The sequence below is a fragment of the Carcharodon carcharias genome, chromosome 14 (genome assembly GCF_017639515.1).
Source record: "Carcharodon carcharias isolate sCarCar2 chromosome 14, sCarCar2.pri, whole genome shotgun sequence".
Classification (NCBI taxonomy): Eukaryota; Metazoa; Chordata; class Chondrichthyes; order Lamniformes; family Lamnidae; genus Carcharodon; species Carcharodon carcharias.
In genome coordinates, this window is record NC_054480.1 from 111076854 (window position 1) to 111091974 (window position 15121).

General features: G+C 42.0%; 1 protein-coding gene across 4 annotated transcripts; it reads right to left on the bottom strand.

Moving 5' to 3' along the window:
• Nucleotides 1–457: 457 nt before the first annotated feature.
• LOC121287362 (perilipin-3-like) lies at nucleotides 458–11988 on the bottom strand. 4 transcript variants are annotated; one of them, XM_041205165.1, is made up of 8 exons: nucleotides 11886–11988; nucleotides 11450–11537; nucleotides 10041–10236; nucleotides 8520–8602; nucleotides 7705–7990; nucleotides 6116–6303; nucleotides 3390–3527; nucleotides 458–1924 (listed from the first exon to the last, which is right to left on the bottom strand). In XM_041205165.1, exons 2-8 carry the CDS (start codon nucleotides 11519–11521, stop codon nucleotides 1562–1564), a joined length of 1326 nt encoding a protein of 441 aa, XP_041061099.1. In that variant the 5' UTR covers nucleotides 11522–11537; nucleotides 11886–11988; the 3' UTR covers nucleotides 458–1561. The 4 variants fall into 4 exon arrangements, with proteins under 4 accessions (XP_041061099.1, XP_041061101.1, XP_041061100.1 ...); XM_041205167.1 differs by having other exon boundaries at nucleotides 11907–11925; XM_041205166.1 differs by lacking the exon at nucleotides 11886–11988 and adding an exon at nucleotides 11692–11877.
• Between the last annotated feature and the right edge of the window lie 3133 nt (nucleotides 11989–15121).

Genomic DNA, 15121 nt, shown 5'->3' on the forward strand with positions numbered 1-15121 from the left:
AGCAGAAAATACAAGGGCAGTTGTAGCTCTGTTTGCAGCTTTGGGAGTTAGAAGGTTGTGGATTCAAGAACCATTCCAGAAATGGAAACAACTTGTCTGATGTGGAGTACTGTACTACACTGGCTGTCATCTTTTGAATTATGTTTAAGCCAAAGGTGTTTTAAAAATAAAGTTCCATGGCACTATTTGGAAGAGTATTCAACCAACAGTAACAGATTGGTCTCATCGCTATGACATTGCAGGATCTCACCACACATTGGTATGATCCATATTTCCTACATTAGTGATTACACCAAACATGACTATGAAGTATATTGATGATATCCAACATCCAAAAGAAACTATACTGAAGAAAGATCTAGCATTTACATAGTATCTAAACTTTTGGATTTTGTAACTAAGCATGCACTTAACTGTAGCATCACCACATGACAAGAATATCAGAATAAACCAAAGGTTGAATTACAAAGTTTTATTGCAAAGAATCATACAAACAATGCAGATCTGTTCCACTTGCTATAAACAAACTTTGTGATATTATTTAATCCTTCCTGTGCCCATTTTAGATTGGTGACACTATGGGAAAGTATCACAACCACATGTATGCTCAATTAGAAATGAAAGCATGTTTTAAAAATCAGATTAATTGTATCTATACAAAAGTAGGGCATCAATCAAAACAGCCTCTTTTCATTCCACTTTAGAAAGCTTCAGTCATGGATCACAAGAAGAAAAACTGCAAAAAAAAGTCAAGCTCTTTTACATAATGCTACTCCAATACAAATGGTCAAATTTTCCAACCAGTACTGTCACTAATTGTTTGAAGTATTTAACAAGTCTTGAATCTTGCATAGCCTGGAGGATGCAGGTAACTGTTCCAAAACATTAATCTGATCAACATTAATCCTAGACTAACATTGTCCATTCTCACGCAGGTTCAGGACTAGAATAAAATTATACTATTGGGTAGAAGATTAACTGAAGTTTGGCACGATACCGAAAGCCAAAATTTCCTGAATGTGCAAATTTAGGACTCAGCAGCACCAGGAGTTTACAGCATTAATGTAGCAGAAATAAAACAATATAACAGATAGCAACTGGAGAGAGAAACTGAAGATTTTAGGTTGTAGATGTCATGTCTGCATAATTAATCTTAAAGTGGATTCCAACTGGAATTTCACCTTTCATGATTAAGTTGTGCAGACCCACATAGAACCAGTTCTAAATGAAAATAGTTCAAGGTATTGGACTTGACATTTTTCACCATTCTCCCCCCACCCCAGAGATGCGACTTGGTCCACTGAGCATTTTCCTTCAGTATTCATCTCCAGTCAAGAGAGCTAGATTACAAGTTACTTGTGTGGTCCTGATGGGATTATGTAATTAGATGTATTAGAGATATCAGGCAAAGACAAAAAGTTACTGTTTGAGGAAGGTTATGCAAGACAAATATAAAATTTAGTCAAAACAGCAAGGTTAATTTAAGGCTCAAATACCAAACCTAATACAAGTTTGACCCTGCAGAGTAACAACTCAGTATATAGCTACAGAAAGGCCGCATCTATTCTTTATCCATTTCAATCATCTGCTCTGATTGAGGGTGTTCAGTCAACTGTGGGGCAAAGGGACCCACCATCCAGTTGAGAGGAGTGTTGTGAAGCACATAGTCCATTACCCCATCCATGGATTCCCGGATCTTCAGCATTTGCTCTCTGCTTTGCGCCAGGAGCTGCCCAGAGAGGTCACCAAATGAACTGGCAGAGGAGAAAGAGGTGTGGATGGTCTCTGCTGTTTTGCGGATCTGCTGTACTTTGTCTTGAATGTGCTGAGGGAGGCCGTGTACATTTGAAGCCAAGGTCAGGCAGGTAGTCTGTAGTTGCTGGGTGAGACTGCGAGTCATGGTTAGGGTTTGGGATTCAAATTGCTGCAACATAAAAAAATTAGAATTTGGTCACCTTTTGGTGTTGTCTAAAGACCATTTAGGTCTCAAGCTTTCTAGAGTAAAACTCAAACTGCAGAACAGCATTTCTACCAAATACAATACAATCTTGTTTGTTAATTCACATTACAAAAGTTGCCTGGTTAGGTTACTTGTCTTTGCTACACTTGTGGTTGTCTCAGTAACAATTTGACTCAGCAGCTTATTTAGGGGTGGGGTCGGTGCAGGAGGAAACTGGAAGAAAAGCTGGTGTTCCAATCATGATCACTATCTAGGTTTCTTGTCTAAAAAATATCCAGGCTTTGCCTGACAAGAGGCAAGTAGATCATACTTTAGAAGGAGCAGGGGACGGCCACCTCCATGACAAGAAAAAAACTGGGCTACCTCCATCATTGATGAATTTTCCTATCAAAATCACCTTGAGATGTGAGACAACAGTAATAATGACTAAACTGGCCTAGTAATAAACACCTGGCTATAAGAAGCCAAGAGATTGGGTCCCCTGTGCCACCTACGAAGAAAGCAGGAGCTAGTGCAACCAATTGGATATTCCATTCAATCAGGCAGCCAAGAAAAGTAAACAACTTCTAGGCCAGAGGAGTAACTTATGCATTTCCTGCCATGGATTAATATCCATCTCCAATATACAGCAGCATTTCCACCAAACTTACTCTGGTAGAACCACCCATCCCCTCCACCAGCAAGAACAACAAGAGCAGCAATGTCATGAACATCACCTCCAAGTCACACCATCCCTACAAAGGGCTGCAGCAGTTCAAGGTGGCAGCAGCCCATCACCCACCCAACTTGGAGGCATAAAAAGGATCTGCAATACTCTTGCCAGTGGTAAACATCCATAATTTTATCAAAAGTCACATAGGTCTGTTAAATCCAGCTACAAGGCCCTTCCCATTAGGTCAAAAAGCCCACTGGCTGGACCGTCCAAGCACAAGTGGCTTCTTGGACAAGGTGTGCTGGCTGACCGTCTATTTTCAGGAGGGGAGAGATTGAAAGTTTAAAAGAGAAGTGTCAAAAAAAAATTCAGATGTTCAATAACCTATTCACAAATTAGGATACCAGAGTGGCTGTATATCTCAATATGCCACCAGCTTAGGAGAAATACCTCTTGGGCTTAGCACGAAGCCAAGTTTTGCTATCTGTCAGAGCAACACTTACAGGGACTGTGTCTCCTAAGGCTCACATTATGGCAGTTCAAGTATTGCACCGTCACTCCATTACTGAACTAGCCTGGAAGATATAAGCATTCTTTAAATTTTAATAGCTTTGAAGTGAAGAGATTTATCCTTTTGAGTATAACACAGGGATTGCAAAGCAGTGACTATATGAATCAAAAGAGCCTGAACTAATTTCCCTCCCTTGGCAGCAAAGTTCTGTACAATAGCTGCCCAAACCTCCACCTGCTGACCCCAGAGTAAAAATTAATCTTTACCTCTGGTTTCTGAGCCTCTTCTTCCACTTGCTCTTTTGGCTGTTTCTTTTGCCAGTCAACCCAGGTCTGATGCAGTTTGGCCTGAACCTCATGCAACTTCTGATTTGCTGTATCTACTCCTTTCTTTGCCAATTCAATCTGATGAAAAAATATAGCCAGTGATAAAATGCTGAAAAATTGAACTGACCGGCAGACTAAAAGCTCCCAGTGCAATCTCTCCATTATCCATTTCAGTGCAAATTGAGCTTTTCTTGAAGTGCATTGCCAGCCAGTCTTTTAGAATTGAAGGCTAACAAGTTAAAAAATATTGGGCAGGATTTATCCCATTGCTTCAGGACTCCGACACTGGGCCCTGAGCTTGCACTTGCTGGGAGCCAGCTTGATCAGCATTATTTCCCCCCTGTGGCAGCTGGAGGCCACCTTTGCACTTGTTGCCTTAAAGATGGCAGGTGGGCCCTGATGCTGCTGGTTAAAAATCATAGCGACAGCTGCTCCAGAGCTTCAGCAGCCCCGAAGGGAAGAGATGGGTACTGCCGAGACAGGTTGGCGACAGAGGAGGCCTCAAGAGAAAAAAGGGATACCCTCAGGAGGCATAAACAAGCAATTCAGAGGGGCCCAACTAGTAGGCCTCATTGATGAGGAGAACCCCTCCAGGAGCAGCATTGGGCCGTTGGTGCTGCCAGTCCACTTCTGAGCAGGAGTCTCAATTTCCCCCAGATGTAACACCCACTACCCCACCTGCAGCAGGAGGCTGCTTCCATTGCATTGACAACCACCCCCCCATGGGGTGGGGGTTAGTGGTGGCAATGAGGTGCTGCTCCACTGCCAGAAATAAAAAAAACATTGGCAAGCCTGGGGTTTAAGTATTTTAAAATTGGCTGCTTGCCTTCATTCATCTAGCAGGCAGCTGATCTACATCCCCACTCACCCTTCAGAGACTTCCCTGGTGACAGATCTGCATTAGGGCGCAGCTTTGATACCCAGGCACCCCTCCACCAAACTAAGGGGGGCTGGAAAATTCAGTCCATATATGTTAGAATTAGTGTAGCCAATTTGGATGAGAGAAAGAAGTGTTCAGGTCAATGACTTTATTAGAAAAGATGAAAAAGTCATTGACTTGAGATGTTTACAGTTAAACTCTCTCCAGAAGTTGCTAGACCCCAGCTCCTATTTAATTATGTTACACACCACGGCCAGGATATTGCCTTTGGCTGGGATGCTCGACAGGGGTGGTCAGGAAGCTGACCACCACCTGCAATTGACAACGCACTGATTTTATGCAGGCGGGCCAATTAAGGCCTGCCCAGCGTGGAATGAGAGTGGCAGTGCTCAGCGCTACCTGTGCAGACAGGGGAGGGTGGTGAGTGGGCCTGGCATGATTTTTATGCACATGCGCGAAAGAGGCACAGAGCTGCCTTGGGGGAAATGAAGCACTGTTTAAAAAATAACCAAAATAAAAATGTCATAAAACATGTTCCCTCACGTGACTGTCACATGAGCAGGGACACTGTTTTTAATTCAGGTGTAAAATCTTTTATTTCTATTGGCTTTAGAAAAGTTCATCCTGCCCATGGATAAGATTTACTAAAGTGCAAGGCTGCTTGGTGTGTTTGCCTGTCTGCCAACTGCAAGATTGGATGGGCAGTGTAAATTTGAATTTAATTACTTTAATAGGCCTTTTAATTGGTGGTGGGTGTGCACCAGAGTCGGCAGCACACCGGCCGAACAAAATTTTGCGGTATTAAGTGATAATGTTAGGACACTCACCTGATGTCATCACATGTCATTTTAAGCTTAGCTGGGTTGGGGTCGTGCGCCACCGCCCCCCCCCCCCCACCCCCTGCCGCTGAGCTCAATAGCTTGCCCTATGAACCTAGTTATTATGATCAGGGACATTCTAGATGGAGGGAGGCACATTCTGCTAGAGCAGCCAGTGATCTCTTGTATATAAAAATAAACAAGTTTGCTGCAAATGAAGAATGCTTCTTGGGATGGAATCATGCCCATTTCATATAATGATTCAAAACGACATAGCATTATTACCAAATGCATCATGTTGAAGCAGAGACATGCCTTAACCACTTTATCTGGTCTTCTGCATAGTGTATGGAGTGCACTGATATGCTCCAAGCCACAGCTCAAAGGATAATTCAGAACCTGGGGTAGTAGCTTTGACTTACAGCTGGAGACATCAAGTGGCAACAGGGCCATCAATTGGAGCATTTACTAATCAAGTCAGTGGCCAGTTTGGACCTGGATGTTGATAATAAGAATCTTAGCTGGCGGAGGGACTAGATTGGACAATTGCCATACAAGTAAGTCAAGTTTTAAAGTTGATGTATTGTGTACAGAAGTGCTATTGACACTCCATTCAGCTGTCTATTGACAAAAATATCACATTGAATCAAAGTTGGCATTAACTTTGTAAGAGGAGCACATTCCTTCAAAGTTGGCATCAACTTTGTAAGAGGGGCACATTCCTTCCTTAGAGGTAGGTGAAGGAGCCCTTAATAAGTCTTAGTCCAGCCATCATCTCTTGCGCATGTTAAAAAGGGGGACAATGTCCATGATACAAGAGACTGGTCATACTGAAGATATCCATGTAGATTAAAAACTACAGGACACATTTGGACTGATTGCAGATTCTTGCAGAGACAAAGAATAGGCTCCAGTCCATGTCAAAACCACCCAGCAACACAAGGATCACCAGTAGCATGTATTCTTACCAGATCCATCGTGTTGTGAAGCTGAGCCATGGTGTCTTGGCTGTTTTTTCTGGCCTTCTGCATCTTGGATATGGAGTGTTGATATGCTCTATGACGAATTTTTGAAGATAAAGATCCCAGGCGCACGTAGTAACTCTGCTCTTGTGCTGGGGCCACTTCAAAGCCCTCAACAGAAGTAGCCAGTTTTGCTGAAACACATGAGGATTTCCAATCAAGGCTATTACTCAAGACAGGTTTTACATTCAAGTTTGATCAACTTCCTTTCACCCTCAGATCTGATTCAAGGTTCTCAAATCAAACAGTTTGCATAAAGCTTCAGTGCAGAAGGATCTGGGTGTCCTCGTGCATGAATCGCTGAAAGCAGGTAATAAAGGAAGGCAAATGGAATTTTGGCATTTATTTCTAAAGGACGGGAGTATAAAAATAGTGAAGTGCTGTTGCAACTGTACAAGGCATTGGTGAGACCACACCTGAAGTACTGTGCAGTTTTGGTCCCCTTACTTGAGGAAGGATGTAGTTGCACTGGGAAGTGGTTCAGGGGAGGTTCATTAGATTGATTCCAGAGATGTGGGGCTTGTCTTATAAGGAGAGATCGAGCAGTTTAGGCCTATACTTGCTAGGGTTTAGAAGGATGAGAGATCTAGTTGAGGTATACAAGATGCTAAAGGGGATAGACAAAATAGACGTGGAGCAGATGTTTCCCCTTCTGGGACATTCTAGAACGGGAGGCCATAGTTTTAGGCTAAGGGGTGGTAGATTTAAATCAGAGATGAGGAGGAATTACTTTTCTCAAAAGGGTCTGAATCTGTGCAATTCACTACCTCAGCGCAGTGGATGCTGAGACGGTGAATAAATTGGAGGAGAGACACAGATTTTTAATTAGTAACGGGTTGAAAGGTTATGGGGAGAGGGCAGGAAATTGGAGGAGTTGAGGCTGAAATGAGATCAGCCATGATTGTAATGAATGGCAGGGCAGGCTCGAGGGGCTGAATTGCCTACTCCTGCTCCTAGTTCGTATGTTCTTATGTACTTAGTCAAACCTGCATTTACAATGACAACTTCTGAAGGTAGAATTAACCACTGTTGGAACCATTGAATACTTTGCAGTGTCAAACCGCCTATACAGAAGACTGTGCTCCTGGCCATTAAAGGACATTGTGAGGACGAGAGTCACTTATTCCCAAAGTAAGCACAAACTTTCCCCATGCAAAAGTGAATGTAACTGAGCTTTATAACACCCATTTTCCTTTTGGACAGTTCAGCATTAAACCATTTGACTAGAGCATAGAGTAGGGGGAAAGCAAGAAATGAATGGTTAGTGGGATAAATGTTAACAAGCGATGTATTGCTTTTGTTTACAAGTACTGCTTACAAGCCATGTTCTGAACACTAATGAACTTTTTTCTCAAGAGTAGAAGTCTGCAGAACATATCTTTAAAATTTCAATGGCATACATGCTCAAGGTTGACAGTATATAGAATGATCACTGACATGCAAGATCCAACTTGACCTCTTAAGGTTTATGGCATTAAAGCTGATACAAAAACATCCCATTACTAAGGAGGAGGCAGTAAATTAGATCCTCTCACCTAGTTCTTCCTCAGTCATTGGAAGATAATGATCAACCATCTCTTCAGATTTATTGAGTGCACTGTCCACACCAGTGACAACCATCTGCCCTACTCTGGATGCCATGACAGTGTTAACTCCTTCAACCATCACTGTCTTGGTCTTTTCAATGCCACCATGCACTGCCCCCTTCGCCATGTCCACTACCCCAGTCACTGTATTTTTAGCTCCAGTCACTGTGTTGGAGACTGCATCTTTGGCTCCTGTTATTGTGGATGAAACCAGTTCTCTGGTATCAGCAACAACCTGTATTTATAAAGGGAAAAGATGACAACTCAGTACATTTTTTTTGTAATACTAGTCAAACCAAACAGCACAAACATCAGGTTCTGGACGAGCACTTGCATTCTCATTGTCTAGCTCTCTAATCCATAGATGAGGCGATTTCAAAAACGTGCACACAGATGCAGCTGGTGAATCTGTCAAATTGACTTCTAGAATTAATTTCCTCCACACACAAGCCCAGACATTAACAAAATTATGGAATTGTCAGCCATTATTTCAATTTGTAGAGAATCCAATAGTTACTATTAGGTTGTGTTCAAAAAAGTTAAGGCAAGGGGAAATTTAAAAAATAGGGCTTTCTAAAAAAATAGTTTGAGACACCATCTAAACAGGCAATTAAATATGAAGTTACAACTTAGTGGTTTCACTAGCCACTATAGTAAAAGATGGCTTCAGTAGATTGGAAGTGCAGTATTCCTATTGGTAAATTACAATCCTTTTTGAAAGCTAGATACCATCTGCAGGGTTATTTTATAGATGATTTCCTTACCTGGGGTGTGGACTGTTGAAGGATTGGAAGCTTCTCTTCCAGTTTATCCAAGCCTTTACAGGCATATTCATTAGCTGCTGCAACTGAGCACAAAAGAACCTTTGCTTAGAGGCAAACAATTGTAAATTGGCCACATTGAGCCAATTGGCCCATCCTAGAAGTTTAGCTTTAGCCACAAAGTTATTGAAAGGCTGAGAACTTGAGTCTCAGTATTTATTTTACACTTTAAATAAATAGTTTAATAAAAATTGTAGAGATTTTTAACCTTTGTTTGCTTATCAAAAATAGTATTACATGTTCATATTTTACTATACTAATCCACAATAGTAAATACCTACAATCAATTACCTCTATTTGCTTTGATAAACGTCACACTACTTAAACAAGGCTGTAGTGACAAAGTGCAAAAGTAGCCAAATTTGGGAATCAAAATGCAGGCTTCACTCCCAAGTGCATTAGAGCCAAGAGGGCCACAACAACTCCTTGTTGAGCTTAAGTTGTGAGACTATCCACAGCAAGGGCTGTACTAAGCAAAGCTTAAAGTGCCCAGGATTCTTTTGAATGCTAGCTTTAAATATATAGTACAGGAGTCCCTGGATGTAAACATTCTCAACTACTAGAAGGATCTTTAAAGCAGGAAGGCAGAGCTTCTGAATAAAGCTCAGTTCATTAGTACAACTACTGGTAATGCACAAGAATTCTGTAGCTTTTATTTACCATTTGTGAAACTGAATCTTCAATATGAAAACCTGTCAGTTTGTACCTTCTAGAGATTGAGAAAATAACTTCCCACTTTTCCTTTATGATGCAATAATTCCTAGTCTTTAGCAGCAGATATGATATGCTACTTTAGTATTCTTGGCAGAACAACAAAAATAGTCACTTGTAATATAGGGAAATACAGCAACAAACCTGTATAAAGTCCCAAGGTGACTAAATCAGTTTAGCGATGTTAGTTGAGGGATAACTACTGGGCATCTTGCTTTTAAAAAAAAAATCTTTTACAGCCACCCAATAGGTCTGGGTCCTCAGATTAATGTTTTCATCTGAAAGTTAGGGATGCATACCTGAACATGCCTTCATTTCAATCTTCTGAAGGGCAGGTAGAATACAATATAAAACAATTGCTTCAGGGCAGACTTCAGATTAGAGCAGAATTCACACATGAATACTTAATCCTCTATTTGGGTGGAGCCATGTGACAGTTAGAAATTGTAGCTTAATAATACCTGGCAACTAACTGATTCTTTACCTGATTTTGAAAAACTTTAAAAATGATTTTGCACTTATTTAGGAGAATTCTAGTTCCTTTTAATTATCACCAGGCACCAAGCTTAACTTTCATTTGCTGAATAGGTAGGCTTGATGAACAAGCTTACATTTCAGAAAAAAGGTTCCTTGTGTCCAGGGGGTCCCAAAGCAAAATATTCAATTATTTTATTTTTAATGTACAGGCACCATTGAGGCAAATCTTAGCCTTTAAATTTCAGGCAACTAAACTACTGTATGCTCCAATCTTACTTTGAGGCTCCAGCTTGTCTATAATTGGTTTGGCACCACTGACAGCCACAGCAGAGATGGTCTTCACTCCCTGCTCAGCAACATCACAAACAGTCTTCACATATGGATGGTTCTCCTTGGTGCTGTTGTATGCAGCTGATACCATGTCATAGGCGGAGCTCACAAGAGGCAGATTGGTCACCCTGTCCACCACATTCTGAAACACAAGTCATGGAATCACCAGATCATTGCACAGTAAAAAAATTCCAATGAAGCAAGGGACAAAAGAAACTTCCCAGTATAGTTCCAGAAAGAATAGCTGGACTTCTATAGCAACTTCCCATACCCAGTGTAAGGAAATGCTTACAAAATAGAAAGATTGCACAATCATCCTAAAAGATTATGCAAGGATTTTAGTATATCAATTTGTATGTTTAGTGAGCATCTCAGATACTTTGTCTAGTTCAGCATAGTTCTATCCATAACTTACAGCAACCACTTTAGGTACTGTTCAGTATCTCTTGTTAGACCAGATAAGAAATAAAAGTTACAATATGGAAACTGGCCATTCAGCCCAACTACTTTGGGTTAGTTCAGGCAGAAAAAGGTTACTGACCTCAAAACATCAACTTTTTAAAATCTCTCACCACAGATGCTGCCAGACATACTGAGCATTTTCAGCAATAAGCTTCGAGATTTCATTATGGGTCAGTACTTGCCAATTACGAGCAAGTCATCATTCCAATCAAATATCCATCCTGTTTCACATATCTTATCCTACTCCTGTCCTATCCCCATCTAATTTTGATAGGGTGTAGCTTCTGTCTAGAGCTGCAATCCCAAAATGGAACACTAGACAACATCAGCTTCCCTCATCCGTCCGTTTTGAATCATTAATAGTTACAACAATAAATAACCTTAATAAAAAATGGTTCTTTTGGCCTGTTAAAGCACCAGGAATAAACAAGGATAAAAGAACTGAACAGTTGGGAGAGGGCCAAGTGTTTTGGTGAATCGAGTTGGGGGGGGGGGGGGGGTGTAAATTGGCCCCTTTTAAATGAACATTAAGTTATAAATGCGCGGCTGCTTAGTTTTTAAAAAAAATATATAGTTTCCCTTTTGCAATAGAAGCTCTGACTCGAATTTTGCAGCTATTTCAAGGCAATGAAAGTTAAGTTTGTTGCAAAATAGGCCAAAGGTCACAACACCGAGTGCTTGAGTCGGTGAGTAATATTTCCCATTAGAACAGAAAGTAATTCCCCGACCACAGGCCCTAAACTCGTGCTAAACAGGTCATCATCTTACACTGCACAATGGGAGGATTTCTCTTTAGATTGCGGTAGTTAGTAACTATAGAGTATTAGTTACCAAGTTAGAAAGCTAGAAACACACCCATCCATACTTGCTGCCACAGGGAATAGTTAAAGTACCTGTTGTTCTCCGTTCTCCTGGTGCTCCGGTGGGTTGGAGACCTCAACATTTTCGGCTACTTCTGACGCCATAACAAATCGACCAAGTCTGGTGGAAAGAAATTAGGAATAAAAATCAGTTAGTTTAACTCTCACGGGCTGATATCCAGGGCTGCCGAGGCTGGGATAATGCCCGAGTAAAAGAGAGACCAAGGACAGATTCTGAACAACTTTTACAGTGACGAGTTCATTGACCAGCTTTCTAAAAGTTGGGCGGAATCCCAGAAACTCTTCAGTAGAACGTTTAAAAGTCTGCCTGCGTCAAAACACACCAGAGAAGATTCTTACAACAGTGGAGGTTACTTTGAAACACTTTCGAACAAAAACGCATCAGAAACCTACTAAATAAAATAATCAAAGTTTTGGAAAATAGGCAAAAAGTTTAATCTTAACTTACCAACTTCGCTCAAAACCTTACACTGCTCTTTACACCCTCTACAGTTTAGTTCCTAGTACGGGATGGTAAATTCTAAACCCCTTTTGACGCTATCCGGGCGGGGCACACTGAATGCTTGTCAAAAGCTCTGAGCAATCAACATTGAAAGAATGAAATTGATTGAGGCATGGACAAATCAAAGACTTCAGAGGCGGAGTTTGGTTCATTTCAACCATGTCAAGGGCTGAGCCGAGTCTGGATGTGACAGGAGTGCGGGGTGAGGGCGGGGCGGGGCGGGGCGGGGCGAGATTACTTCAAATGACCCTGGAAGAGTTTGATGAAATATTGTGGTTATGTAAAATATTAAAGTATAACTAAACAGTAATGTTTTTAATCAGCTGACCACAAGTGCACAGTCGTAAGATCGCAAGATAATGATGGACCAAAGAAGACTATTTGACTCAGTTCACTCATTTAGTCTGTCCTTAATCGGCACCATCCAATTGGTTCTTAAAATATTCACAGAATCACAGTGTACTGAAAAGGCCCTTCGGCCCATCGAGTCTGCACCGACACGTGAGAAACCCTGACCTACCTACCTAATCCCATTTACCAGCACTTGGCCTATAGCCTTGAAAGATATGACGTGCCAAGTGCTCATCCAGGTACTTTTTAAAGGATGTGAGGCAACCTGCCTCCACCACACTCCCAGGCAGTGCATTCCAGACCGTCACCACCCTCTGGGTAAAAAAGTTTTTCCTCATATCCCCCCTAAACCTCCTGCCCCTCACCTTGAACTTATGTCCCCTTGTGACTGACCCTTCAACTAAGGGGAACAGCTGCTCCCTATCCATCCTGTCCATGCCCCAAATAATTTTGTACACACTGATCAGGTCACCCCTCAGTCTTCTCGGCTCCAACGAAAACAACCCAAGTCTATCCAACCTCTCTTCATAACTTAAATGTTTCATCCCAGGCAACATCCTGGTGAATCTCCTCTGCACCCCCTCCAGTGCAATCACATCCTTCCTATAATGTGGCGACCAGAACTGCACCTTGTATTCCAGCTATTGCCTCACCAAGGTTCCACACAACTCCAGCATGACCTCCCTACTTTTGTAATCAATACCTTGATTGATTGCCTTTTTCACCACCCCACTAACATGCCCCTCCACCTTCACACACCAAGGTCCCTTTGTTCCTCAGAACTTCCTAGTGTCATGCCATTCATTGAATACTTCCTTGTCAAATTACTCCTTCCAAAGTGTATCACACTTTTCGGGGTTAAATTCCATCTGCCACTTATCTGCCCATTTGACCATCCCGTCTATATCTTCCTGCAGCCCAAGACACTCAACCTCACTGTTAACCACCCGGCGAATCTTTGTGTCATCCGCAAACTTACTAATCCTACCCCCCACATAGTCATCTATGTTGTTTATATAAATGACAAATAATAGGGGACCGAGCACAGATCCCTGTGGTACGCCACTGGACACTGGCTTCCAGTCACTAAAGCATCCTTCTGTCATCACCCTCTGCCTCCTACAACTAAGCCAATTTTGAATCCAACTTATCAAATTACCCTGTATCCCATATGCATTTGCCTTCTTTATAAGTCTCCCATGTGGGACCTTGTCAAAGGCTTTGCTGAAATCCATATAAACTACATCAACTGCACTACCCTCATCTACACACCTGGTCACCTCCTCAAAAAGGTCAATCAAATTTGTTAGGCATGACCTCCTTCTGACAAAGCCATGTTGACTATCCCTGATCAAACCTTGCCTCTCCAAGTGGAGATAGATTCTCTCCTGCAGAATTTTCTCCAATAGTTTCCCTACCACTGATGTGAGACTCACTGGCCTGTAGTTCCCAGGCTTATCTCTGCAACCCTTCTTAAACAGCGGAACCACATTAGCTGTTCTCCAATCTTCTGGCACCTCCCCCGTAGCCAGAGAGAAATTAAAAATTTGGGTCAGAGCCCCTACGATCTCCTCCCTTGCCTCTCTCAGCAGTGTGGGACACAAATCATCGGGACCTGGAGATTTGTCCACTTTTAAGCCTACCAATATACCTTGTCATTCCCTATATCAATTTACTCAAGAACTTCACAGTCTCTCTCCCTGAGTTTGAAACCTTCATCCTCATTTTCTTGGATGAAGACGGATGCGAAGTATTTGTTCAATACTCTACTGATGTCCTCTGGCTCCAACCGTAGATTGCCCCCTTGGTCCCTTATGGGCCCTACTCTTTCCCTGGTTATCCTCTTCCCATTGGCATATCTTGGGATTTTCCTTACTTTTACCAGCCAGAGCTTTCTCATATCCCCTCTTTGCTCTCCTAATTGCTTTCTTAAGCTCCACCCTGCACTTCCTGTACTCCACTAATTTGCTTCCCTTGTACCTGCTGAAAGCCTCTTTTTTCCTTCTCTGGTCATCCATGGTTCTCTGGGCTTGTTACTCCTCCCTATCATCCTAGAGGGAACATGTTGATCCTGTACCCTCCCCATTTCCTTTTTGAACTCCCCGCACTGCTCTTCTGTAGATTTCCCCACAAATAGCTGTACCCAGTCTACCTTGGCCAGATCCTGCCTTATTTTACTAAAATCCGCTCTCCCCCAATCCAAAACATTTTTTTGCAACTTGTCTATTTCTTTGTCCATAAGAAGCTTAAATTGTACCATAATATAAAAGCAAAATACTATGGATGCTGGAAATCTAGAACAAAAACAAAAACACCTGGAAAAACTCAGCAGGTCTGACAGCATCTGCGGAGAGGGATACAGTTGACGTTTCGAGTCTGTATGACCCTTCATCAGAACTAAGACATATAGAAATGAGATGAAATATAAGCTGATAGAAGAGGGTGGGACAGGAGAGCTCAATAGGGGGCCAGTGATAGGTGGAGGCCAAGAAGGGACTGCCAAAAATTTCATAGACAAAAGTGCAAAGGGGTGTTGACGGTGGTGATATACCATGTTGTGGTCGCTATCACTAAAATGCTCTCCCACCACCATCTCAGCCACCTGTCCCCAGAATTAGGTCCAGCACTGCGCCGTCCTTTGTTGGACCCTCTACATATTGACTTAAAAAATCCTCAAGTTTCAAAAGTTTCAAGAAATCCACTCCATGTCTATCCCAATTAATGTTGGGAAAGTTGAAATCACCTAATATAATTACCCTATTGTTATTGTTTTTATATACCTCTGCAAATCATGCACATATTTGCTCCTCAATTTCCCGCTGACTGTCTGG